This window comes from Spodoptera frugiperda, chromosome 11 (genome assembly GCF_023101765.2).
Source record: "Spodoptera frugiperda isolate SF20-4 chromosome 11, AGI-APGP_CSIRO_Sfru_2.0, whole genome shotgun sequence".
Lineage (NCBI taxonomy): Eukaryota > Metazoa > Arthropoda > Insecta > Lepidoptera > Noctuidae > Spodoptera > Spodoptera frugiperda.
Genome location: NC_064222.1, coordinates 10,509,462 through 10,536,491, shown reverse-complemented (window position 1 = coordinate 10,536,491; position 27,030 = coordinate 10,509,462). Strand labels below are relative to the sequence as shown.

The 27,030-nt window shown below is 37.6% G+C and overlaps 4 protein-coding genes across 6 annotated transcripts in view; 1 reads left to right on the top strand and 3 right to left on the bottom strand.

Annotated features, from left to right (window-relative positions):
• LOC118274467 (GAS2-like protein pickled eggs) overlaps positions 1-4,822 on the bottom strand; it is a 155,119-nt gene extending 150,297 nt beyond the window's left edge. Inside the window, exon 1 of the mRNA XM_050697059.1 lies at positions 4,630-4,822. The gene's annotated coding sequence lies outside the window, so the exon portion shown is untranslated. The remainder of the gene's footprint in view (positions 1-4,629) is intronic.
• Positions 4,823-9,794: 4,972 nt separating this feature from the next.
• LOC126911232 (required for meiotic nuclear division protein 1 homolog) lies at positions 9,795-16,481 on the bottom strand. 2 transcript variants are annotated; one of them, XM_050697082.1, is made up of 8 exons: positions 15,974-16,481; positions 15,583-15,738; positions 15,138-15,215; positions 14,681-14,731; positions 14,056-14,133; positions 13,598-13,724; positions 11,651-11,806; positions 9,795-11,209 (listed from the first exon to the last, which is right to left on the bottom strand). In XM_050697082.1, exons 1-8 carry the CDS (start codon positions 16,342-16,344, stop codon positions 11,027-11,029), a joined length of 1,200 nt encoding a protein of 399 aa, XP_050553039.1. In that variant the 5' UTR covers positions 16,345-16,481; the 3' UTR covers positions 9,795-11,026. The 2 variants fall into 2 exon arrangements, with proteins under 2 accessions (XP_050553039.1, XP_050553040.1); XM_050697083.1 differs by lacking the exon at positions 14,681-14,731 and having other exon boundaries at positions 15,974-16,477.
• Positions 16,482-16,637: 156 nt separating this feature from the next.
• LOC126911230 (zinc finger BED domain-containing protein 4-like) lies at positions 16,638-19,625 on the top strand. Its single transcript, XM_050697060.1, has 2 exons — positions 16,638-17,139; positions 17,481-19,625. Exons 1-2 carry the CDS (start codon positions 16,991-16,993, stop codon positions 19,324-19,326), a joined length of 1,995 nt encoding a protein of 664 aa, XP_050553017.1. The 5' UTR covers positions 16,638-16,990; the 3' UTR covers positions 19,327-19,625.
• A 258-nt stretch (positions 19,626-19,883) lies between these two features.
• LOC126911233 (uncharacterized) lies at positions 19,884-23,967 on the bottom strand. Of its 2 annotated transcripts, none has more exons than XM_050697086.1 (9): positions 23,763-23,967; positions 23,355-23,506; positions 22,771-22,938; positions 22,172-22,341; positions 21,569-21,624; positions 21,366-21,471; positions 21,199-21,281; positions 20,689-20,801; positions 19,884-20,076 (listed from the first exon to the last, which is right to left on the bottom strand). In XM_050697086.1, the coding sequence occupies exons 1-9, from the start codon at positions 23,905-23,907 to the stop codon at positions 19,906-19,908; spliced, it is 1,164 nt and encodes a 387-aa protein (XP_050553043.1). In that variant the 5' UTR covers positions 23,908-23,967; the 3' UTR covers positions 19,884-19,905. The 2 variants fall into 2 exon arrangements, with proteins under 2 accessions (XP_050553043.1, XP_050553042.1); XM_050697085.1 differs by having other exon boundaries at positions 23,355-23,509; positions 23,763-23,966.
• Between the last annotated feature and the right edge of the window lie 3,063 nt (positions 23,968-27,030).

Sequence of the window (27,030 nt, the reverse complement as noted above, 5' to 3'; positions counted from 1 at the left end):
GAAACCAATGAATGCTGTGAATGGCTACGTGGGTATATGGTGCACTGTATGGGGTTATAATGGGTTCCATGCCACCATAGTCCTCGAACAATGACAGCAAAGGTCAAAAGATGCAAGGGACTAAACTACCTGCTTTGTGACAGAACCGATCGCCGTTTCGGATCACTGGGCCCGTATAAAGGGATAAATTATGACTGGGAATGGGACACGATAAAAATATGTCTTTAAAACTGATTATATGAAGAACACTTTAAGTTTTGTATAGAGGTACTATGTTTTTTTAACCTTTTGACCGCCAGAGCATAAACGCTTCGCTGTGCCCTCCACGCCAAGCCACAAATTCAACGAAATAACCTTGAAAATATTAGGGATTCCAAAATGTTATCGATAAACCAAAGTGAGTAATAATTTTCGTCTGAATTTTTTTTGAATAAACTGCTTATAACATAAAAAGAATATTTATTTAACCTAATCTCCCACTGTAATAAACTTAAGACCACATTAATAGCAACTACAGTAGAGTCCGTTTATAATGACATCGAAAGGAATTGACAAACACGTCATAATAAGCGGACGTCATACAAAGCGTTATGTATAAATGAAAATCTTTTTTATGTAAATATGTATGTATTAAGTATTTTAATACAGAAACATAGTATATTTGCATATGTGTAAGACCATATTAAATCAAAATCAAAATTGCACGTAATCAGCAGATTATTATAATAACACATACAAGTGTATTTTTTATTGTAAGTAATCTGTAATTTTTGTCTGCTTTTGTTTCTTCATTTTATTGTAAAAACAGACTCTCACACTATTGTGTATAGAAGACATAGCTATGGTCAAATTATCATTTTCAATATTGCTGTGGACAAATCGTGATAATAATTCGTCGGGAATTAACGAACATTATTGAAGGTAAAGAATCGTGCCGGTCATTATAACCGGACATAATTTATTAAAAATGGGTCATATAAAGCGGCATGTCACTGTAAGGGAAGTCATTATATCCGACTTTTTTATAAAGAATTTTATATGAAAACCAAACTTCGTCATGCAATTACGTTATAATAACCGGTTGGTCAATATAGGCGGAGTCATAATAAACGGATTCTTCTGTATCAATAAAATATCAACCTTTTGAGACACAAAAATACATATAAAATTGCAGCAAGTTACAGCACTATTATCTATCAGTTACGCGCCATTGGCATGTATACATGCCAATGGCGCGGGCAACTATCCATTTTTTTTAAATCTCTCGTTTATGATTAGGGATGTAGCTGAATAATGTAACTTATCGAGTTCATTTATGTATTAGGTAATCAAATTTGAAAACTGCTAAATAGGTACAGATTTTAGTGATATTATTTATACACTTTCATATTCTTAAAATAGTTGCCTTGTATTTGTAAAATGTCACATGAAACTTAAAAATATAAAAAATCAACAATCGTATTTATTTATTATGCTCATTAACAGCCTTGTAATTGAAACCGTCACGTGAAACTTAAAAATATATAAAAAATCAACAATTGTGTATAATTATTATGCTCAATATCAGCCTTGTATTTGTAAAATGTCACATGAAACTTAAAAATATAAAAAATCAACAATCGTATTTATTTATTATGCTCATTAACAGCCTTGTAATTGAAAAAGGTTACGTGAAACTTAAAAATATATAAAAATCAACAATTGTACCTATAAAACATTATGCTCACTAACAGTCTTGGAATCGTAAAATTTAAAACTAAATTGTATATTATCTATAATTATTATCAATAACAAAAATTTAATAAATAAATAGCAATTATAATGTAGGTACTCGATAAAATATTTTTTGCAACTTCCCCGCATTTAAAAACACGGCACGCGCTTACGACGTCACGAGTCCGACATCTATACATGTCAATGGCGCAGAAGGGATTGCATATCGGTAGTATGCTAGGGATGCGCATGATTGGCGAAAAGGGAATGTCGATAATATTGAAAATATAGTAAATATGCTATTATACCCAAGAATTTTTCAGTTTAAAATATAGTAGATTTACCTTTTTTCTCAGAGACTAAGGTTATATATATACTTTTTAATAGTTATTACAAAAAATAAGCGAGTCATTTAGCTGAAGTTTTAATATTACTTGAATTACACTACATCACTAGTAGGCATGTATACATGCCATTGGCGCGAGAGAACATTCTTTTTTAGCCGATATTTAAGTTGTTTTTATCAATCAAATATTAGAATAACTATATTGCAATTTTGTTCACTGTGTACAATTATGTAATAACTGGGTATTCAGTTCTTAAGATACATCAATAAAACACGTGAAAGTAATGATTTAATGTGTTTATTTTGTTTTTCTCTGTGATCTGTTTCTTGGCATCTATAGATGTCGGTGGCGCACAGGGCACGCTTGCGCATGACATCTATACATGCCATTGGCGTTCAAAAGGTTAAACATTGTCCCACACTAATATTTTTTCATGTGTCGTGGATACGTTTACAAACATTCAATTTCACATACACATCACACCCAGACCAGAAACAACAATCTGTGTATCACACAAAGAGTTGCTCTGTGCGGGTTTTGAACCCGCCACACGTCGCATGGCAGCCAGTTGCCCAGCCACCGCGCCAACGTGCAGTCATAAGTCTATGTGGTAGAAATGTATTTTTTATTATGAGGCTGGACAATAAGATATCCTACTTTTTACCCAAAAAGCCTAACGTCTATTTATAAAATACCTTTCATCCAATATGCCTCAAATAATCTGATAACTAAGATACAGCCTCATCATCCGAAAAGCTATCTAAGGCACATAACTACATATAAAAGAACAAAATATGTCACCCAGAACCGTCTCGGAATAAATTACGTGCCCTCGGCGTCGAACTCGGGTTCAAACGAAAGAGAAATTGAATTCCGCGTACTTTCGTCCTACGAAACTGGATCAATCGATAACTTACATCAGTACCTACTCTCTTATTAACTAATATGAATTCGGTGATCATAGAATATGACTATAGTGACGGCAGAGTGGGACACTTTTGCCATCACCTCTTTTTTTGAGGGGGAAATCATCCAATGACTTCTCCCGCCTTGAGTGACGCGAGAGTCAGACTCTTACTGACTTAAAACCACCCCGTTCCTTCTCTTGTTTTGATCCGGAACCCCGGTAACATGTTACGTTGTCCGCAACTTTGCCATCACCCCTACATCTACTTTTCACCTTTGACAGACTGTAGAGAAGTGGTCTTTGATAAACCTGAAACTTTTAAACTACGATCTGCAACTTGCCTTTCAAGTGTGGAGTTTATCGCAAACCCTCTTACTTATATTTTTTTTTATGTGTTATAAGCCGGTAAACGACTTGATGGTAAGCAATCGCCGCCGCTCATGAACACCCGAAACACCAGAGGTGTTACAAGTGCGTTGTCGGCCTTTTGGGTGTTAGGAGTTAAGGGTTGTTGAGGAATCGGGCATTGGGAAGATTAGGTATGGGGCGAGGGGTAATTGGGCCCCAGGTAACCTCACTCACACAACGAAACACTACGCCAGCGTCGTTTCACGTCGGTTTACGTCACGTCGGCAGTGGCATCACTCCTGTCAAGCCGACCCATTCGTACCAAAGCATGGCTCTCCCACATTGATATATTATAAAGACCAGGAGAAAGATTATTGCATTCAAAAGAACGATCCCCAAAAACCTTGGCAGTGAGAGGAGCGTGCCATCTTGGCCGCAGATCGTCTTAAGATTTAAACAAAAAATGTAAATAATGGCCCGCGGGACGGACGCGGGGATAAATCAACCGCTTTTTGTGACCGTCTTGGGTCCAGTTCTGTTAGATGAGGTGCGAAGTATTGCGGATACGAACACTTTATTCGGTATTTATCTATGATTTAGGGTGATTGATTTTATGGCGCTATGAGTGGTGGAATTTCAAATATTTCCGCGGTCTTGTTACCTGCGAATTCTATTGATTGGTAGAAATAGTCGGTTACCCATAGTTTTGAAATAGTAATTGCAAAAAACTTTGGAAAATGGTTGTATCCCACAAAAACATTTCATGTTAAATGTTGCGCTAAGTGTAGTGTTGGAATCGGCCGCACGGATTTTTGCTATTCGTCATATGGGCAAAAAATCTATTAAACTCTTTCCGTCCGAAATGTTTTTGGGGATTTCTTGTTACCTGCGAAAGATGCTAAATTGAAAATTGGTAGAAAAGGTAGTAGTGCCCATGTCGCCCATAGTTTTGAAATAGTAATTGCAAAAAACTTTGGAAAATGGTTGTATGCTATGTGGGTAGTAGGTACGTAGAAAACTATCAACTTACGCATAGCTTTCCTGTCAGTATTTCACGAGAGATTACAAACATTGATACTGTTTATAGACAGTGTAAGTAAGTATCAAGTCAATTGATTTCGTTTCTGAACCTAATCAGGCGTTATTTCATACGAAATATCACCGATATTTACATAAAAAACACATCAAGTTATTGCAAAACCAAAACAAATAATCATTAATCAAAAACAGTATTGTTTTTCAACACTCCAACCTCAAAACAGCATAGAAATCATCGCCGACAACCCGTAAACACATAAAACAACAAAAACTTACCTCAAACAAAGCAAAAATCTAGAAATCACACAACAAAACCTAGATTGTTTTTTGTCTAACACTGCACTGAAACCCGGACACTGATTAGCAAATCTTTTAACATAACATCACAGAAAATACTTAGCAAACGCACATTTTACACCAAAAATCGCGCACACAGATAAAAAAACAGTCAAAATATAAGCTTTTTACAATTATAACCTCTTTTTATGTTATAAATTGTCGTAGTTTTTGGTTAGAAATGTCGCCTTTAGACCACCCCGGCGTTTGACAGCTGACTGGCTGTAGAATTCGGGCGGCGGCGTCGCGCATGCGTGCTGGTAACAAGGGGACACGAGGGGAATATTTCGCGACACGCTATCAGCTGATAGTAAACTCACTACATCTCGCGTAAACTATGAACTTCCCTATTTAGTATGTTGTCTAGCGTAACATATCTACTACAGAACTTGTCGCTTTTAATGCCTTGTTGAGTATCACAGCTAGACTTCATCAATCACACTGGAAGCATTTGCAGAGATTTAGAAATGAGAATTTCCTAATTTAATGCAAGAATATTGCAACCTAATCAGGAAACTAACAACTAAGCTCTCTGGTAGTATTGGAGCTGGACTTACAGGAGGATTTAGAATCACTAAGTAAGTCCTATTGAATAAAATATCATCTAGGAACTGATGATATCCTTTTAGGCGCGTTTAAAGCGAATCAGGAACCTTTTCTGTAGAATAAACATAATCAACTAGAAGATGTCCACTGCAGAATAAGGGCATGATGCAATTTAAAGGCTAGGCCTAGGGCTAGAAATTAGGGTCGCCTAAAATTGGGTGGACGCCTGCCACTGGAGTGGAACCAATAATACAAATCACTCTCATAACCACAAAGACGTTTAATCATCTCTCACCAGTGTCTTTATACTTAGTCGCTGAATCTGCATAAGATTTCCGATACGCAGTTCTTATAGTGTCCCTACAAAACTTAAGTTTAAAGGATTTCAAGCCTAAACCGAAGGCCATTAAATATAATTATCCCCTGACACGACGTCAGAGCCTGTTAGTTTAACGTTTAATCTGTTTCCGAGCCGTCGAGTGCGAAATTTGTGAATTATGAGTCAATCAACCTCCGCAGCAAGTTTCGACATTAACTCTTTGTGAAAATCTGCGATATTTTTGGAAGTAAAAACTCTTTTATAGACATCGATCACAATCTATACTTCAAGATTTTTGATAGTGCTGTTTTTTATGGAATAGGGGGCAAAAGAGTAGACGGGTCACCTAATAGTAAGCGATCAGCGCCGCCCATGGACACCCGTAACACCAGAGGAATCACTGCTTTACCTTCATTGGCAACTTTGAACTAGGTAGACAACAGAGATCATAAAAGCCACAGCTAAGCATTTGCTAACCAATCCTATGGAAACTTATTCAGTCCTTAGTATTGGAGAACAAGTACTTTAATTAATAACCGAACCCAACTACCACCTTCTGTAATGTCCAAAATATCAATAAACGCTCTGAAAAAATTCGCCGACCTGTAAATCAAGCGTGTGCCATAAAAACGCCATAACAGGGCGCAGCGTCATAAATACCGTAATATATTGTTATGACAAGGATGCTTCACTCGATAGGTGGCTGTGTGCTTACCACGCAACAATATAACAGTGTAATGTCACGCTTAACTTCCAAAAAATGCTAGGCAGAAGCCTCTTTAGCAAGTTACGCTAGTTTAAGGGGTCGTACTTAAGTACGGTTAGAAAACAATAGATAGGAAGTCGCCTCTTTGGAAACTCGCATGGAATTATCTTCCAAAGTTCGTTGTAGGTACACAAGCCTGTAGTTTCCTACTCTTTGGTGGTCTGCACTTCAAAAGAGATTTTTAAATTAATGTTAGAAGAAATGCTACGACTATGTAAAACTAAACTCTATTGCTGTTTGTAAGTCTCGTTAAAACTAGAGATCGGCTGGACCGATTTGGCTCATTTTGCTCTTGAATTACTTGTTGAAGTCGGTACGAAGTTTGCCAGGTCAGTTATTTTGACAAATTTTGGAGCCAGACAGACATTTTTATTTCTATGAACCTTTTGCTCTAACTCAAATAAATGATAAAGCGTCATACTGACAAGGGAGATCAGTTTTAATTAGTAAAACATTAAAACCACAACGGTGAGCCAGGATCTCGTGAAAAAGTAATGAATCGTGTCCGACTGACGGAACAGGACGACCTCTGACCGCCTTGTTGGTAAAAATGTTGGTTCGCTCCCGACTTAATTAAATGCGGCTGTTCATTTTTATTATAATGAAAGACAGACATGCTAATGCTAACAATTTGATATTTTCATCACACAGAACTTTGAGGACATTTATTCATACCTTTTTTTTTTAACATAGTCATAAACATTTGGTTGAGTTTATTTGTGAATGTATCCCATTAACAAACAAACCTACCTACACATTGTCACCTAAACATACACCCTTATCTAAAACAACAACATATTGACGTTCAAAAGTGCCTTCCCAGTCTATTTAAAATTAATAATTTTGTCTTTAACCTTACTCACGTAAATTAATGAAAAGCTCTACTAGTTTCGAGTCACAGACCGTTTCCACATCATAATTGATTGAGTGAACCGTGATTTTTAGTTAATTTAGTATGTCTCTCGATAGTTGTAATAAAAAAGTAACAAAGTACTTAAAAAAGTAAAGACTTTGATATTTTGACTTTGAACAATTATACAGTCGATCACAAGGAATTCTTACCAAGTACCTAAGTATCGTGCGTGCGTACCGATATAGGCCGTCAATACGGCAACCGTACAATGAACCTTATAATATGAAATTACCTATCGTGTTATACCTTAAACACATAACACGTAAATACAGTAGAAAATAAGGCCAACAGCCAGTTTACAACATTATCAACACGACACGATTAGCATTCTATAGCAGTAGCTCATTAAAGGGAAGGGGGTCACGTCACACTTGTACCTGTACTGCCTACCCCACAACGCGTGACAATACACAATAACCACGATTTACGAACAAACCTACAAACCTAGGTATTGTATTATTAATTGTGATGAGGTCGGACTGTGCGCGTTTTAAGGTACGAGGAGACGGATCACCTGATGGGATCGGTGCCGCCCATGAACACCCGCTATATCAGGGCGCTTACTCCTGAAACCTGTCTCAATGTCAATGCTATTTCAATCCAATAAAATCTCCATTCGTATTGTATCATGAAACCACTTATCGTGTAACTATTTTTCGAAAATTTCTCAGTGCTAGCACGGAATCTGGAATTGCACCCAGTATATGACAATAGGCTCACCCCCTATTACATGGGACTTATAACACAAATAGTGAAAAGTCGGTGTACATTGTACAGTAGCATTTTGTGCCATAATGTGTAGATGCACCTCTGCCTACCCCTTTTGCTTCTGCTCCTGGTGTTGCGAATGTCCATGGATAAGTAGGTACTGATTGCTTACCATCAGGTGATCCGTCTACTGTACTCTATCCTACAAAAACACCTTTTTAGCTGCGAACTCGAAATACCTGATCGAAGACCTCGTCACCTTTTCTCTGCAGTGTTCTGGACAAAATCAGCACAAACACACATTCAATAAAAAAACACAACATCGTGGGTGGTCCTTCCTACTATTCTTAGAACATTTCATCCATAAAAGTCCGCGCCGCTCGCACTGCCACCTAGCGGCTTCGATAGCAAACGTGTCACGGACCGGCGCCGTCCGTGACGTATCCGGCGCGACACGGCACGACTGCGGGCCGGACACGCGACCGTCCCTTTTGTATGGAACACGTTACAATTGAATCGAAACGTGTTGACGTTTGATAATGTATCTATATGTAATTGATTGAAGTACTTTTGGTTATGCATGCAATTATTTTTATGAAACAGTTTTATTTAGACTGCCTCGTTAGCGGAGCGCAAGTGCGACTGCCGGACAAGGGTCTGGGGTTATTTTTCCGGGTCGGGCAGCCGGACAAGATGGTTAGATTCCCGGGTCGGGCAAAGTAGTGATGGTTTTTTTTCGGTTTTTCGAAAATTCCTCTGTGGTTGCACGGAGTCTGTAATTGTACCCAGTACATGGCAATAGACTCACCCCCTATTACATGGGACTTATGACACAAATGGTGAAAAGTGGGTGTACATTGTACAATGGCATTGTACCTATGCCGTAATGTGCACCTCTGCCTACCCCTTCGGGGATAAAAGGCAATACTTGTTGTCAAATCGTCCTATTATTATTTTATGTCCATTTCAAAGGCGAATTCATCGTTCATAAAGTCAACAATAGATTGTTTTTACCTATAACCTTCATAAGAAAAAAGTGCTGTAATTTCAAATACTTATACCTCAAGGTAAATCCCTCATGGTGCCTCGCCTGAGGAGGACGAAAGGGACTGTCAGACTTATACTGTGTTGTTACCGACTTCCTCTCCACAGCCTCCTTATGCGATATGACATCTTTGCAGAAAGACACCACTGCATCCCACGACTCTTACCAAGCTTAATACCTACTATATAATCTAAATACAATCCAACTCAAACTAATAATGAAACACATTTTATGTATTTGATTGATTTTTATTTTAAACTAAACATGGTATATTATACAAAAAGTAAGAGGGAGCAAATTCAAAGCACTTCAATATCCGCTGAGAAGACATGGCTCAGTCCGTCCACGAGTCGGAAGAATGAAATCCCACAAAACATTTCATGTCCTGTTGTTACAATTTTATATTAAAACCAAAATAAGGGCGCAAACTAAGTTTTAGTATTTTTTTATGGGGTAGGGGGCAAACGAGCATTTGTGTCACTCGATAGTAAGCAATTAACACCGCCAATGGGCTACCGCAACACTAGAGGAGTTACAAGTGCATTACTTGAGCAGGAAATTCGGGTTTGAGGATGACGGGAAGAAAATACAAAAAAGAGATATCATAACTGAATTTCGCTTTTATTTAACATAATGCGTGACACTATAGGAAGCACGGGACGTAATAAAGTACGCTGCTCTCATCTATCGGTTTCATACTACACAAACGTTAGCCAATTCTCCACATTTTAATGTGCCACTTTTTGAGCGCAGTTATAACCTATCTACACCCTTTTTACTTATAATACCGTTGGGCAGAGCCAATTCGTTTTGTCAAAATGCACAATCACATTATGGCATCTCTTCTTTGTACTTGCTTCATATTTAAGCCAGTTAACGGACTTTGAAGTTCCAAATCAATATTAGTACACTCTAGAGATTCAACATAATATTTATATTTGATACAAAAACAAGTTGAAGCATAAATCTACTTATACAATAACATTACAATACATAAATACCTTACATTCCTAACATTAGTTAAACTATGCGATAACACAACTTTTTACTTAGTCGATTTATCTTAATCGGGATTGAAAGAGCAACTTGTACAAACGCCTGATAATATTTTGTTAGCAAATCACTACACAGTTAAAAGTTGCGTGACATTTTTCATCAGGCGTTGTAATATAAACTCGAATCTTTTCTACATAATAATCAATAGTGTAACTTTTTATCCCATTAATGTAGATATTATTGCCAAAACTATCACAAGTTACAAGTAGGTACATTTTCAAATATCTTTTTGACAAAATTAATAAATTAAAGACAATATCTGGGGCATGGCATGAAACTTTTGGTTATATAACATTAGATAATTAGAAAGTACATACTTACAAACTAATTAAACATTATATTAGCTCACTATTGCTAGGTACTTCTATAAGCAGTCAAAAGTAGCGATTTATCTATCGTTATCACAAATAACAAAGATTTACTAAATAATAATTTTATTGTATTTAAAATTCCACCCATAATTTAAACAGCTAGTTTATTTAACAAAATTTAAAGTAAGTATCCCCTAATTTACTTACAACAATATAAATAACTAAAAATGTCCAATTTAATCCCTTGTCATTAAAAACTTTGGTCTAAACTTATAATGGCTTCGTAATTTCGATTAATTTAAAACTTACACTAACTAAAAAAGAAATATGTTAAAAACCTTGTTCAAAATGCTGAATAATAACTATGCATATGAATACAATCCCCATAATAAACATTTTTCACAACATTCCACGCTTTACCTTCCAAAATCGCTGATTCCAGACCAACACTACACAAATCACTACTTCCTAATTCTAAATTACTTAATTCTACATCATAATTTCCGGATTCCAGAGCTACTTTATCAGAAATTCCAGATTCCAGAAGCACTTCGTCGGAAATTCCAGATTCCAGAAGCACTTCTTCGGAAATTCCAGATTCCAGAAGCACTTCTTCGGAAATTCCAGATTCCAGAACCACTTCTGTTGGAAGTGGGTCTGGAATGGGCCTGTTCTAGCTGTCCGCGACCTCGCTCCTGGCGACCCACCTTTCGAAGAGATGAAGAAGCTCGAAGCAGACCTCGGCGAGGATGAGAGCGATGACCATCCATTCGAGGCGCACGTGGTGCCTGTCTGCTGCCCACGATGACAGCAGTTCTAGAAGTTCCACGCAGTGGGAGAGACGCTCGTTTAGAACCTGATGGAGGAGAGATGAGGGTGAGTAATGGAATCAATATTTACTTATTTTAGACAAATTACTGGTATTATTTTAAAGGCCTCTTCTAGTCTTCTCCATTCTGGCCTTTCTATGGCCACTCTTGGGGTACCAAGATATACCCGCGACTTGTCTGATGTCGTCGCCCCACCATTTATTGTGGTCTACCTTTCTTTCTGTCTCCATTCCATGAGTACCATGATTGTATGACCATTTTACTCCACTTATCTCTTCCCCTGATCATGTGGCGTGCCTAATTCAACTCCTCCTTAGTTTTTCTCCTGATTCTAGAACCTATTTGATACTTAACGAAATTCAGCTAACTGACAGTAAGCTGAATTTCGGTTTCGCTGTCAGTATTTTCTATCATCCACAACTGGCTAAGACTGTTAATATTTCCTATAGCTACAAGTGTCATCTTACCCTGGTTCTCCTGGAGATAGTGAAGTACGCGACGGTGGAGGAGTAGAGTCGCTCGAGTTGCTCCTCCTCCCAGTAGAAGTCGGGAGTGTCGAGGAGGTCGGACTCCACGTTCAAGCGGTGCCGGAGGGAGAATAGTTCGCCTAGTTTGCGAACCACCTGGGGAAAAATAAATATTTTTTACAAAGGGTATACTTATACTGCTTTCCTTGTCCAGTGGTCGCAAAATGCGATAATGCGCGAGGGGTGAGTTAAGGAAGTGGCAGTTTTACTGATCTAAAACCATATTACAAAGTTTTTCTAGTTTGGAAACTAATTCTAACTGTAATACTGTGTATAACCTATAACAGAACTCGATGTGAAACAACGACAGGAAAATCAATCACAGGAACAGAGACACAGGGTAATTTTTATTCAATTTATTCAATACTCATTCGTCAGTTCTTAAGGCATTTAGGCGTTATATATCGTGTGTCGTCACACAGGTGAAATAAATTGTTAGCTAATGTACCTCTTTCTTATCGAGATGCGCGGCGCCATCGTGCTGCATGGCGGCGGTGTGCGAGCTGACGGCGGTGTTATAAGGCGTTGTTAGGTCAAATAATATGTTATGTAAAGTACCTCCTTCTTATCGAGATGCGCGGCTCCATCGTGCTGCATGGCGGCGGTGTGCGAGCTGACGGCGGTGTTATAAGGCGTTGTTAGGTCAAATAATAATATGTTAAATAAAGTACCTCCTTCTTATCGAGATGCGCGGCGCCATCGTGCTGCATGGCGGCGGTGTGCGAGCTGACGGCGGTGTTATAAGGCGTTGTTAGGTCAAATAATAATATGTTAAATAAAGTACCTCCTTCTTATCGAGATGCGCGGCGCCATCGTGCTGCATGGCGGCGGTGTGCGAGCTGACGGCGGTGTTATAAGGCGTTGTTAGGTCAAATAATATGTTGTATAATGTACCTCCTTCTTATCGAGATGCGCTGCGCCATCGTGCTGCATGGCGGCGGTGTGCGAGCTGACGGCGGTGTTATAAGGCGTTGTTAGGTCAAATAATATGTTGGCTAATGTACCTCCTTCTTATCGAGATGCGCGGCGCCATCGTGCTGCATGGCGGCGGTGTGCGAGCTGACGGCGGTGTTATAAGGCGTTGTTAGGTCAAATAATAATATGTTAAATAAAGTACCTCCTTCTTATCGAGATGCGCGGCGCCATCGTGCTGCATGGCGGCGGTGTGCGAGCTGACGGCGGTGTTATAAGGCGTTGTTAGGCCAAATAATATGTTGGCTAATGTACCTCCTTCTTGTCTAGATGCGCGGCGCCATCGTGCTGCATGGCGGCGGTGTGCGAGCTGACGGCGGTGTTATAAGGCGTTGTTAGGTCAAATAATATGTTAGGTAATGTACCTCCTTCTTATCGAGATGCGCGGCTCCATCGTGCTGCATGGCGGCGGTGTGCGAGCTGACGGCGGTGTTATAAGGCGTTGTTAGGTCAAATAATATGTTAGCCAATTTACCTCCTTCTTATCGAGATGCGCGGCTCCATCGTGCTGCATGGCGGCGGTGTGCGAGCTGACGGCGGTGTTATAAGGCGTTGTTAGGTCAAATAATATGTTAGCTAATGTACCTCCTTCTTATCGAGATGCGCGGCGCCATCGTGCTGCATGGCGGCGGTGTGCGAGCTGACGGCGGTGTTATAAGGCGTTGTTAGGTCAAATAATATGTTCGCTAATGTACCTCCTTCTTATCTAGATGCGCGGCTCCATCGTGCTGCATGGCGGCGGTGTGCGAGCTGACGGCGGTGTTATAAGGCGTTGTTAGGCCAAATAATATGTTGGCTAATGTACCTCCTTCTTATCGAGATGCGCGGCTCCATCGTGCTGCATGGCGGCGGTGTGCGAGCTGACGGCGGTGTTATAAGGCGTTGTTAGGTCAAATAATATGTTGGGTAATGTACCTCCTTCTTATCGAGATGCGCGGCTCCATCGTGCTGCATGGCGGCGGTGTGCGAGCTGACGGCGGTGGCCAGCGCCTCCAGCCGGGACTCCCACGCGCCCAGCCGCGCAGACTGCACCATCGCGTGGCTGGGTACAGCATTCATATTGCTTTGTCAAAATTAAGCTGACTGGCGACAACCGGGTGCAATAAGAGCTTTTCGACCAAGGATATGCTATGCCACATTTGACCACGTTTGGTTTTATTTTTGGTATAAGTATACAACCCGTCTTATCTCCAGTGGTATATGGGTATCATAGGGAAATATATCTAATCAAATATAGTCTCTTTTTGAAAGTAATTAAGTAAATTTCCTTTCATACAACATAATTATGTAATCAATTAAATAAACTAACTGTGTATTTCAAATAAAATATTTATCTAATTCAGTCCATAACATCCATGAAAGAGTGGACTCACCTGAATGTGTACTTCTCCAATGAGTTGTCTCTCTTTGGTACCAACACAAATGATGATTCTTGCAAATGACACTTTTTCCTACAACATAACAAAAATCTATAAGTTTATTATGTACAGATGTAATTAAATACACATATAACCACTTCACGGAGTATCTACAGTGGATTTTTACATCATTTCAGGAGTGCATAACATTCTTATTCATACAAAATCACAAAAGGAATATTTTATGGGTGCATATGCACTACTGGGAAGGGAGCAAAGGTGCAGATACAACAATGTGTAACAAATAGATAAATAGGATACTAAACATAAAGACTAATGTGTTTCAAACCTAACAGTGCTTTTCCACCAGAGATGTGCTATGTAGCTATGTTATGAAGATGTAATAGCTAAGCTGTAAAACTATGTGACCGTTTCCACCGATACTAAGCTATGTAGCTGTGCGAAGAAGATGCGCAGCTCAATTTATCGATAATAGAGAAGCTATCATATAGCAATACATCCATGTAGCATAACACATCTCTGGTGGAAAAGCACCCTACAAGTGCCACAAAAACCATGCTGTATCTATAATCAGTTAAATAACTACATAGAAGTATAAACTACAATTTGGACAACACACCTGCTCCCTTTAGTAATCACAGCTGTTTGAGATCCAGACTTCTTAGATCGGCTTGTGTGAGAAATATTCAATGTTTAGTTTTAATCTTAAGTTATTAGAATACTATTTTTGACCAAGAGTTTTCAATGTTGTAATATGCTCTTAACACATTTTTTTTTTCAAATTTCTTATGTGTGAAATGCTATGGGTATATAGCATAAATAGATATTATACCAGCAATTTTCAAGAAAAAATGCAGCACAGCATTTTTTCTTATTGAAAAGGTGTAGCAAGAAAGCTCACCTGATGGTAAGTGATTACTTCTATGGCCAATGAATGCTTGCAATACTTAAGGTTACATGCACCTTGCTAACAGTTAAGAAACATATTTACTTCCTTCTTAGAGTACCCTAATAAGTGTGGAGAAATACTAACCCCATTATTCACGAAATATTAAAAAGAAACAATAAGTACTTACACATTGGGATGATAAACATAAGTCATGACCTCTCTTTCCTTTTCCACCACATCCCTGGGATAGCTGTCTATTTCAAAACTGTAATCAAAGAAATAAAATATTATAAGAATCACATTCTTAAAGATGATTAAATATGTCAGGTATTGCTCAATTAGAATGTAGTTAATAACATAAACAAATAGGGGTTGCATTGATTGTAAAGAATTTGGTGTGCCAAAGGAAAATAAAGATTGATTAAAATAGTATGTTGTGGTTGCTTTTTAATGACAATACATTTTTTGAGCAAGTCTAAATATACTGAAAAAAGCTGTACTATTTTTGAGTCACAGACCAACTCTTCATCATGAACAGTGTGCAGACACGGTGATATCGCGCAGCCTACCTAGCAGCACAGCATATGCATTAATGTGATAGTTAGTAGTAAACTAGGTGCAAGTCTACTTACGGCCTCACAAAGTCCAGTACATTCCGCGCCTCTAGTTCTGTGCAGTTCCAGAACACTATGCCTCCTTCTCGGAAGAATATAATCTCTCGGGGCTCAGTGCCCACACTGTACACTGCATTAGCAACCACCACATCACCTAACTCATTTGATTTTAATCTGAAAAACATGATTAATGATTAAAGTATGGTATAGTTTTAATGGGAACTATTTAAAGAGTATTATCAACTATTTTGTAAATAAATTATTTTAATATTTTTTTTTATATTTGTCACATGTTCTCATAACATCTCCAGTATTTTTTCTCTTATCTCTCCATGCTCTCTTTATCAAATTGTTACATCATCTTTGCATTTTTCTCAAATGTGGGTAAATTATGACTCAAATTACTTACGTTCCCGGTTCATACAGCTTCTGTTGGACCAGGGCTTCTTTCAAACTTTTTAAATCATAGGCATTCGCTGTAGCATAGGCCATAGTGAGGTAATGACCCTCTTTGTGAGCAAACTCTTCAGGACTAGCCTTCTTATGGACTATCTTCTTTTTAATCGGTAATGTGCCATTTTCTATCGGCAACGTCGGCTGTATCGCGTCATTAGAATAATTCCTCACAATTCCAACCCCAGCAACACTAAATAAATCATTTTTTGGTAAAAACAAACGAGTTTTTGGACTTACAAAACCGACTATCGTATTCGTAAAAAAACATTTCGGTGTTGCGCACCGAATCGTGTTAAACGCAATTCTTGATAAATACACAGTCATAGCTAAGTCGTAGTGTAGAAAATTAAATAAATATGTAAATGAATGCTGTTATAAATGCCTTTTCGTAATTATTACATAAAGTTTTAGGTTATGCTTAGATTTACTGTTTTGACATTTTATAGTTTTAATTAGGGACACGAAAAAAGTATCGATACTTTGTGGTATCGAGTATTTTACCTTTCGATACAGATACTTTTGTACTCGATACTTTGCATTCGATACTTTTACTCAATGAGTACTTTTCAACAAGTATCGTATCGAATAAATATCAGAAATTACCCACTTAAAACTTGCGACTTTACGGTTACGGCCATGCATGTTTATGGCAACACCATCTAGTCCAATCGTTCTGAAGACTGAACCTTCTTACCTAAAACATTAAAATTCGTTCCTTCCGTTTATAGTTCAGTTCCAATCCTAACCTTTCATTCATTTCCTACACTAATCAATCATTCACACGTTCACCGTTTTTATATTGTTTATCGTCGCTTTATTAGTATACACCTGGTGTTATTTGTTAATTCTTCGAGCTCGTTTCGCGATTTGTTTTTCTGCTGCATTAATGCTTGTCATCAATAATTATTGTGCTTGACTATTATTAAAGTGTATAATATAAAACAACATCGACATTTGAGTCATTAGAAGAATGCCGCCTACTAAGAGTGAACTTTGGCAGTATTTTATCAAGCTTAACAGCAACGAAGTGAAATGCAAGATTTGTTTCAAAACCATAAAAACGTCAGGGAATACGTCAAACATGAATAAACATCTTAAGAAACACTCTAATGCGTTGAGGTATATTTAAATATAATTTTCTGCTTTTTTTTTAATATACTTAACCTAAAATGATTCTTAAATTTTATTGTTATTTACTATATTCAAATAAAATAAAATTACCCTGTCTGTTTGTGACTTCGAAATAAGGGCCTAACTTGGGCTTATATTGTTGTTACCATATCTAAAAGATACATTTTTAACCATTTATTTATTTAACGTCCACGCGAACGAAGTGGCTAGAATTAGCTAGTAATAAATAAATTTGAAGTTGTATACTAAAAAATATATATATATATATACCCGTTTTACATTGAAGAACTTTTTAGGAGCACGAAACTAATTCCGGTATTTTTTTTTAGTGGAAAAGGAGATGAAAAGATACAAACAACGATTAATAAAAAGCTAGACCCGCTGAATTCACCGCCACCGAGTCATGAACCACAACCATCGACAAGTACATCAAAAGCACCTGAATCGAATACATTTCTAGCTATTCCTTCATCATCTGATGTCAAGAAAATTCCAATCGATGTTATCGATGACAGTGAGCTTACAGAAACATATGCACCGCTTCCAAAAAAAAGACAACTTTCTATTGTACAAACAATAGAACGTAAATATTCTTATTCCAATGGAGGAAAGGATCATTTGAAGCTATGCAAATGCTTGCTTTATTTTATTTGCGTTGATAAAAGACCGTTTGACATTGTGAAAGGGCGTGGATTTAAAAAAATGATGCATCAAGCTTGCCCGTCGTTTAAAATTCCAAGCGTGGATACTCTTAAAGCCCAATTTGATGCTTTATACAGTACCATGCATTTGAAAATTGAAAACATATTTGACAATATTTCGCACTTGGCATTAACCTGTGATATTTGGAGTGAGATGATGACTGTTACCAGTTATTTAGGGGTTACTGCTCATTATTTACATGATGACAGACTTGTATCGCGTTGCATTGCTACTGTTGCACTGGATCAACGGCATACTGGTGAATACATAGCTGACAAATTAAAAGAAATTTGTGCAGGTATGCACATCAGCCTGGAAAAAATAACTGCTGTAGTTACGGACAACGGCTCAAACATGACAGCAGGCATAGCTAATTTTCTAGAAAAAAATAAACACTTGCCTTGCTTTGCTCATACAATTAATCTTATCGCTGAATCTGCAATGTTAGTCAATGATTTCAGTTTATTAGTAAGCAAAGTACGAGACATCGTCAAATTTTTCAAGAGCAGTGTAATTCTCAGCGACTCTTTACGTCAAAAGCAAACTGGCTGTCAACCTCTCAAACTGATTTTAGATGTTAAAACTCGTTGGAATTCTGTCTATTATATGCTCCAGAGATACATAGAATTAGCGCCAATTGTTCATCAAATTTTAATGTTAAATACTAAAGCACCACCCACACCTTCAGCTGTAGAAATGCAGAATATAAAAACATTGATTTTAATATTGAAACCACTGGAATATGTAACGAAAGAGCTATCGGGTGAACAGTATGTGACCATAAGTAAAATAATACCGATAGTGAACTGCTTGAAGGCGCAGATTAATGATGTACATGTGGCTGAAGGTATAGGTGGTGATGATAATACCGATGATAAGGTAATAAATACAGTAAAAAACGAAATAATCAAACAGATAGAACGCAGATTCGGACATATTGAAGACAATCATTTGATTGCAATCTCATGTTTGTTGGATCCAAGATTCAAGAATATTCACTTTCAAGATGCTAGAGCTTGTGCAAAGGCTATTTCTTTACTAAGACGATTTATTACTACCACTCCCAGTATTATTAGCAGTGAACCTGACAGCGATTCTTCTGTTGAAACATCATACGACTTTTGGAGTCATCATAAGAAGTTAGCGCATACAAAAAAACAAAACAAAAATGATTGTTCTTCATCTTCATTCCAATCCAAAACAAAGGATGAAATAAGCTATTATTTGTCTGCGCAGGTTTCACCACTTTCCTTAGAACCTTTGAAGCAATGGGAAGATATGAAAGTTGTGTTTCCAAAATTATACAAGTTGGCACGAGAATATTTGTCAATTCCAGCGACGTCAGTGCCCTCAGAACGATTGTTTTCTAAAGCAGGAAGCACTATAACTAAAATCCGAAACCGCCTATCGCCAAAACGGCTCGATAAACTGTTATTTTTAAGTGATTGTACGGAGGAGGAATGGGAACTTTGATGTGTGCCTAAATTAACAGTTCTTTTTTCATACAGTTTAAAATGTATAAAGTTACAGTCGTCTTATTATTGTAATCTCTTTATTATTGTAATAAATTAGTGTGCCAAAACCTTTTATTTTTATTTACTGACTGATATTGATGTTCTGACGCGTTTCTGATCATTAGGCTACAAGTAAAAGTACTCGATACGTTGAAGTATCGATACTTTTGTTTCGATACATTTATGAGTACGATACTTTTCGTTCGATATTACTCATGAGTACAGTATCGATACTTTCTATTCGATACCGTGTCCCTAGTTTTAATTCGATTTTTCTTTGACATTTATACTATAGTTTGGATAGGAGGTTTATTGGCATTAACCAAACTGATTGACATGGAAATATATTTTTCTTATATGAATTAACATTAATGAATGATTAGTTTCTTAGAACAAACTAAATCGAAAAAAAATGATTCAAAACCGTTGCGTTTATTGAATATAATGAGCAGTATTTATTTGATGGCTTTAGTTATCTTTATGTTTTATTTCTTTACAATGAACAAAAAAAACAGGATTACTTCAAAAATAATTTATTTCATTCATCAGTTTGTTCTCCTACGATAACGTCTCCCGATGTTGCAGTGAACAGGGTGTGCAATTTGAGCGCGAACTCTCGCCCGAGTTTTCGTTGCTTAGCCCCGGCCACGCCTGAACGGGACACGCCTAAATTTGATAACTGTTCTAGGGCATCTGGCTCTTGAAAGCTCTGAAAATGAGAAGAAATTGTTCGTTTTAAAATAAATCTGTTTCCCGACGTTTCGCTTTGTAACTGAGGATGCCGATTGGCTAGCTACCTTAGGTAGCTCCAATCTCCTAGGGAAGTGCCGTAACAGGCGTTGCACCGTGGGGTTCCGGAGCAGGTCTATTGAGAGGACCCGGTGCCCCCTTACAGGTGTTGAGGGTGGCCACCGGGGTGGTTTTAGTGAGGTAAAAATCCCACACTCCCTAGTCTTTTATCCCCAAAAAGCTAGGCGCCTTTTGAAGGTTTCCCCCCGTCACCAAAAAAAAAAAAAAAAAGGTAGCTCCAAACCGTAGATAGCCTACCTACGGTTTAAAAAACACCTACTCTTCACGATCCGAAATAGGCTCACCCCCTATTTCATGGGACTTATACATATAACACAAACACACACCGAGGGTGTACATTGTACAATGGTATTAGTGCTATAATGTACACCTCTGCCTACCCCTTCAGGTATAAAAGGCGTGATGTTACGTTCACGGTCCGTGCATTAAACGCACTCGAACCGGTGTATGTGACCATCAACCGACAAAACAATGTTTAAATTATGAAATAGAAATGAAATGCGTGTTTCACCTCATACATGGCGAGCGGTGACTTGTACTGGGCGCAGACTGCCCGAGAGATGTCGAGGCTCGACTGCGGCAGTACGGCCAACATCTGCTGCCACAGCTGGGAGACACCGGCTCCTGAAAATATCCACTTAAAAGTTCAAAACTTGTATATTATTAATTATGATGTTATCGGCTTACTCACGTAACTGTTTGACGAGGATTTCGACTAGTTTCAAGCCATGCTAGAGGCTCATATTATTCGTCAAAAATCATTTTGTCTTTGTCACCAGTACCCTCAGTACGAGTTTGCTTTACATTTAAAGTAATCGAAACAAGAGCGCCTTCGACGCTTTGATTGGTTGATTTATTCGAGCCAGCCAATCAGAGAACCGGACGCACTCTCATTTCGATTACATAGTTTAAACGTAAAGCAAACATAATTATACTAAGAAGGGTACAGTTATCGAGAGATGAAATGGACTATACTTTAGAAGAGGTTTGTTAGTGTTGCTATAAACAATATTTTACTCACCATTATTTGTAATAGCAACGCAATTCTTGTTAACACCTCTCATGTAGAAACTGGATAATTCATCAATTTCACGTTTCGCTTTTCTGAAACATATAAAAAAAAAAAAGCAAACTTAAATCACCACAAAAAACAGAGTTGTCGGTCTTTTAGGGATACTGTAAACTTACTTGGCGGGTGCATCAGCAATGGCCTTAGTGAACCGCACGATTGTCTCCGCCAACTCCTGCGCCGTCTCTACCGTCACCACGTCACAGTCTGCCGTCACTATCGCGTCTAGACATCACCAATAATAATTACAACACATTAAAAGTAAAGACTTCGCAAAACTATATTTGGAGTAAGAGTTGAAATTATTAGAATGGATACCTGCCTGTCAAAGCCAGTTCGAAATCAATATTACTCATGTCCTTTCGTCCACTTTTTGACCTGAAGAAATAAAGAAATGTATATATAAGTATATTGGTATTTAAATATTAAGGCATTTTATTTTTTGAGTGCACGCCTGGCGGCGCACACACCAGTTGCCTTCCTATACAATAAGTCCTATGTGTATAAGTCATATATTTAGAGTCGCGTATCTCGGAACAAACACCCGTAACTCTTTACCACCTCAAAATCAAATTCTATATCCCTTGCTCGATCGAATAATCGTTAGTAGAACTGCAGAAGTCCCACTTGCGACCACTCGATCAATGAGGCAGACACTGACGAGGCGAGACTAAATCTTAGTCTCAAATTAACCGAATCTAATAAAGGCAGTAACATATTTTTTAGCACAAGGATGCAGAGAAAATTAATTAAAAATCGCGGATCACTCACGTAAATTAATTGAAAAAATCGCACAGCCTACGCGTAGTAGTAGCCCACGTCTCCATTAATCTATGTGAGTAAACCGTGAGTTTTAGCTAATTCAGTATGTCTCACGATGGTTATTATAAAAAATATACAGAAAAAATCTAGGTTTTATACTAACTTGAAGTACGCTTCTACTTGTACGACGACTAGCGTGAGCTTGCATTGCAATCGTTCCTTGCACTCAATCATAGTCCTGGCGAGAGCGTTGTCCCGCACCAGCCGCGTCACACGGTCTACCTCCATTATGCATAGAGCGTGGTCACACTGCTCCTCATTTGGCTTTTTTGACTGAAATAGAAAAAAAAAATAGTTGATTACCTGCCGTACTCAGAGACATTTAATGATTACCTAAACTATCCCTTGGTATCGATTTTGTTCTGAAAACAATTGCTAAGGACTGGGTTAAGTAACCATTAAATGACTCTAAATATGGTGGTAAGTGTATGACAATATTATTGACTTGGCTTATAACCATGCTGATTAAATTTTATGTATATGATGTATGTTTGAGTAACAGACATCAGACATCAGACAATAGTTTATTTCCTGAAGAAGCAGTCACCACCTTTCTTTATACTGATGTCATAATAGCCGACTAAGTAAGGGACTATAGCCAATTATGGAGGGTGTGGTTACCCTTCTCCTGCAGAGGAAGCTTAAAATCCAGCAGTAAACTTTAATGTCCTGGCAATATTAATGTTATAGTTACTAACTTACCTTCCCAAAGTATTTGTCCAGTGTCAGAGGCAGTCTCCTAGTCCAGGTGATAATGTCCTGCTCCTCAGACTGTTGCTCAATGTTGGCTCCTGCTGCAGTAACCTCTTGCTCCACACTTGTCATGTACCATTTACGTAACAAATTCTCGTTGATCACCACATTGATATACTGTAATATATCAATGGGACTTTTTTAGCATTGCTACCATTATAACACTTCATAACATATTTACATCTTGCTTGCCTGGAGGTAGGCAGATGAGTATTTTATTAAATGTAATAGCCAATCCTTAAGTATGTACAAGCAAGTAATGCAAAATAAAAACTTTTTTCTTTCTTTCTTTCAAGTACTAATGGAATAATTTGCAGCAGCAGGTGAAACCTGACCGGGAGTAGCTAAGTTATAATAATAGTTAACATTTTTTTTATGTATGGCCGCTATCTTGCCTGCTGGTAACTGATAATGCGGCCTACCATGGAGCATGTCTACCCATAAGCAACCTATTCACTGGTGAATAGTGGGTGTTACACTGTACATAGAACCTCTAGCCTATTCTTATTTCTTTATATCTGGTTACTTATTACCTGCATACATTCCCCAGGTTTGTACACTTTGTTCATCTCAATGCGAACCGCCCTGTCCTTCTTGTCTTCCTGCAGCTTTCTCTTCTTGGCTTCTTTTTCCAATGCTTTAGTCTTCTTCTTCTCTTGTTGGGTTAAGCTTTTACTGCTACTAGCTACTGATAATATATAAATGTAATATTACACCATTTTACTTGTTTTTTTTTCAATATTGTTTCTGGGAAGCCAAGGGGACAAAAATTAAGGTTCAATTATATAATATTTAAAAGACTTTTCGACTAAAAATTCAAAACAAAACAGTAAACAATAATTATAATCTCGCTATAATTAATTCTTTCTATAAATATCTGGTCAATAGGATAACTTAATATTCCTAAATATGTCCATTATATTTTAACTACACCTACTTACCATCTGATAAAATATGTTCCCTGGATATCACATTTTCAGGTATAACATCTAAATAATCATACAAGACATCCTGTTTTTGTTTACTACTCGAAGGCGTCACGTCTTCATCTTCTGAAGAACTTAGAGTAACCACTAAGCCAGACATTTTACTTTATAACTTAATATTCTAAATCGTTGTTGTTTGTTGTGATTTTTTTACCAAACCAAAACAAAACTACCGGCTGCCGGCTGTGGTTGTCAATTTGAATTCTGACAAAAATGACATTCTGACACCTGACACTGACAGTCTGACGAAATCGGATATTTAATCCGGTAGTCTGGCTCTACGCTGTGTTGTGAATTTTCATTGGGATTATTTATTTTGGATCCTATGTTAATATTCTGTAATTATTATTTTTGTATTAATTTTGTTATTTACTGGGATTATATTCTATATAGCCTGCCTGTTGCATGAGTTGTATGACTCAAACAGCGCCATCTACCTTACACTTGGCAATAATTTGACATGGCAGCTACTTATCCTAGCTTTAAGGATGGGTAGAATCACTACCTAGCTGCTGTACACAGTACATCGCGTTATGGGTTTGGTTTCCGTATGGAACGATTTTCTGTATCATAATAAAGTGGTTTGATTTTAGGTTTGTTAGCTGGAACTTTATCAAATTAATATTTACTATAGGTACCGATTTATGTAGGTAGGTTATATTGATATTTATTATGATAACTTACTTAAAGTTTGTGCTGTAGCTTAGGCTGATGCTCAATAGATTAAGAGAACACCATAAAAGACGTAAGACGTTAAAACCTCCCTAACTCCAATAAATAGCCCATTTGCGCGTCGCCTATACTTTATCGATGGGGCTATAAAAAAGGAAAGCGCGGGAAAGTGCTTACTTGCACAGATAAAATGGATGATTTGACAGGTCGACAAAAGCCAGACAGCCACTATACGCCTATTGATTTCCCATAAAACAGTCATATAAATCATGTTAGAAACTTTTCAGCAACTTTTCCGCTGCAGCGCTGTATTATGTTAAACGATTGATTTATTATGAATCGGTTTTAAAATTACGACGCGTTCTTAAAATATTTAAAACTAATTGGTGTTATTTAAATCAAACACGTTTGTTTTAACAAAACGAAAGAATAAAAATTAGTTTACCTACCAGTGAAACCAGCTAGGTGCCAATATTTGTATTATTTTTGACTTGGTTTACCTGTTGCAGGTTATTTTAATTTCTTGTTATACTTATTTAAACGTCGTTTTAGTGTACCAAACAACTCATATCTTTTGTTTACCTTACTTAGAATTCTGTAGGTCCGCTGCGGACTGCCTAGCAGGTTACCGGGGTTCCAGCTCGAAATGCAGGAGTTGGTAGGAACTGGGTGGTTTTAGTCATATAAGTGTCTGACACTGCTCTTGCTGGATGACTTTCCCCTTCAAAAAAAAACCAGGTTCTGAGGTCCCAATTTGAAACAGACAATACCTAAGTAAGTAAGTATGAAATGTTTCAACCGCAACGTATTAAAAAGATACGCAATTAGTCCATAATTAAATATTTATTAAAAATACTAAATTCTTTATGTGTTTTACTTGCATTTTATTTTTTGTAGCGCTGCAGCGCTTTTTTTTTATTACAAAACGAAGATATTGCACATGCGTGCCGGTAAACTTTTAGTTTCTTTATTTCTATCATCAGACATAAGATCTTGATTAAAAAAACATCAAAAATTAAATAAAACATGTGCAGCAAGTTGGAAATTAAGTCAGCGTTGTGTTGTACCTACTCGAGTACCTAATTTGCATAAAAATAAATAAATATTTGTGCAATTTATTTCTTGAACGTAAGTTATGTGTTGCTAAGCGCAGACTTCAAAAACGGCTGAGCTAAATCTAGCTAAATATTCAAAAGTCCAACGGCATGTAGATATAATGAAAGGAAGAGAAAAAGAAAACTACCTACATTTCCTGCTCGTTCGCGCGCCCCAAATCCATAAAAATCAATTCATACCAAAATTACTATCATTTAAATCTGTCTCTGCTCACCTTCGAAGATGTGAAACATTACATAAATTACCAGCCTCTATTCATACCAACATGAACTCATATCAACAATACAATACTCAAAAGAAAAACGAAAATAAATAGCAGCCAGTGGACAGGCGACGACAAAAGTTCGGACGTTACAATCAAAGTTCGCTGCGTCCTGTCCACACAGGTCCACAACTCCACACCGTCGCATCGCAATAGGAACAAAACACTTAGCTATATTAGACGACTCTCTTGTTTCTTTTTATGTGTTGTTTTTAACACTGGAAGTAATGTGTTGTATTGGATAGGTACTTGAAATTGATTTGTAGTAAAGTAACATAAAGTTTTACGTTGATTCTTTATGTAATTGAGTCTTTTTGACTCAACTTTTAAACAGCCGCGACGTCATGCCTTTAACCCGGCAGGCAGAGGTGCCCATTACGCCACGTAATGCCGGTATATAATGTACACTCAATTTTCACCATTTGTGTTATAAGTCCAATGTATTAGGGGGTGAATCTATTGCCATATACCTTCTGAATGCAATTTCAGACGTCGTGCCGGAAAATCCCAGTAATCCCGGCTTTTAAACTTTTGGAAAATGTTTGAAATCATTGCTATCATTGCTTTCTTTTCATCCACATTCAAATTTAGCACTCGACATCAGATACCTATGTCTTTACAATCGACTAGTTCCATCGTCCACGGTTTGCGCTACATTGCATAATTCATTAATTCCATTAGTGACTACCTATTGCTGCCTAACTGATTTAATGAGATCCGGAATATTTGCACCGACGACGGGCGATACACAGCTGTATTTGGAATTTGGCCTGAACTGCCCCGAGCTGGGAACGCGACCGGAATTTGGCCCGTGAGCTCTGACCATTTACTCTCACCAACTAAATGTATAAGCTACAATACAATGATTGCTGCTGATTCTATAATGGTGACATTGTTCGCACAGAATTTTTGATTACATGGACGCATTATGACTTGTAGGTTGTTATATCAATTGAAATTATTGGATATGTTTGTTTTCTAATGTTATAATCTGTAGTATGATTTGGTTTTTAGCATGGGTCTAAACAATACTTAATTACATTAGTTAAAAAGATGGTGGTTCCCTAGTGTAGCCGCTATATGTATCACACAAAATTAGCATTTTTTCGGTTCCTAACTTGTTTCTGGTAAGTACAAGAAGAAGAGTCACTCTTGGATTATAGAACTAGGCTA

Bases quoted from the DNA above. Each gene is read 5' to 3' on its own strand.
- LOC126911232 (XM_050697082.1), bottom strand. From the start codon at position 16,344: ATGACTGTGTATTTATCAAGAATTGCGTTTAACACGATTCGGTGCGCA. The intron at 13,725-14,055 runs GTGAGTCCACTC...TGCTGTACCCAG, and splicing joins TTGGAGAAGTACACATTCAG to CCACGCGATGGTGCAGTCTG. The intron at 11,210-11,650 runs GTAAGATGACAC...CTCCTCCATCAG, and splicing joins CTATCTCCAGGAGAACCAGG to GTTCTAAACGAGCGTCTCTC.
- LOC126911233 (XM_050697085.1), bottom strand. From the start codon at position 23,907: ATGTCTGGCTTAGTGGTTACTCTAAGTTCTTCAGAAGATGAAGACGTG. The intron at 22,342-22,770 runs GTAAGTTAGTAA...TTTCTATTTCAG, and splicing joins TGGACAAATACTTTGGGAAG to TCAAAAAAGCCAAATGAGGA. The intron at 21,625-22,171 runs GTTAGTATAAAA...TTATTTCTTCAG, and splicing joins CAAGTAGAAGCGTACTTCAA to GTCAAAAAGTGGACGAAAGG.
- LOC126911230 (XM_050697060.1), top strand. From the start codon at position 16,991: ATGCCGCCTACTAAGAGTGAACTTTGGCAGTATTTTATCAAGCTTAAC. The intron at 17,140-17,480 runs GTATATTTAAAT...ATTTTTTTTTAG, and splicing joins AAACACTCTAATGCGTTGAG to TGGAAAAGGAGATGAAAAGA.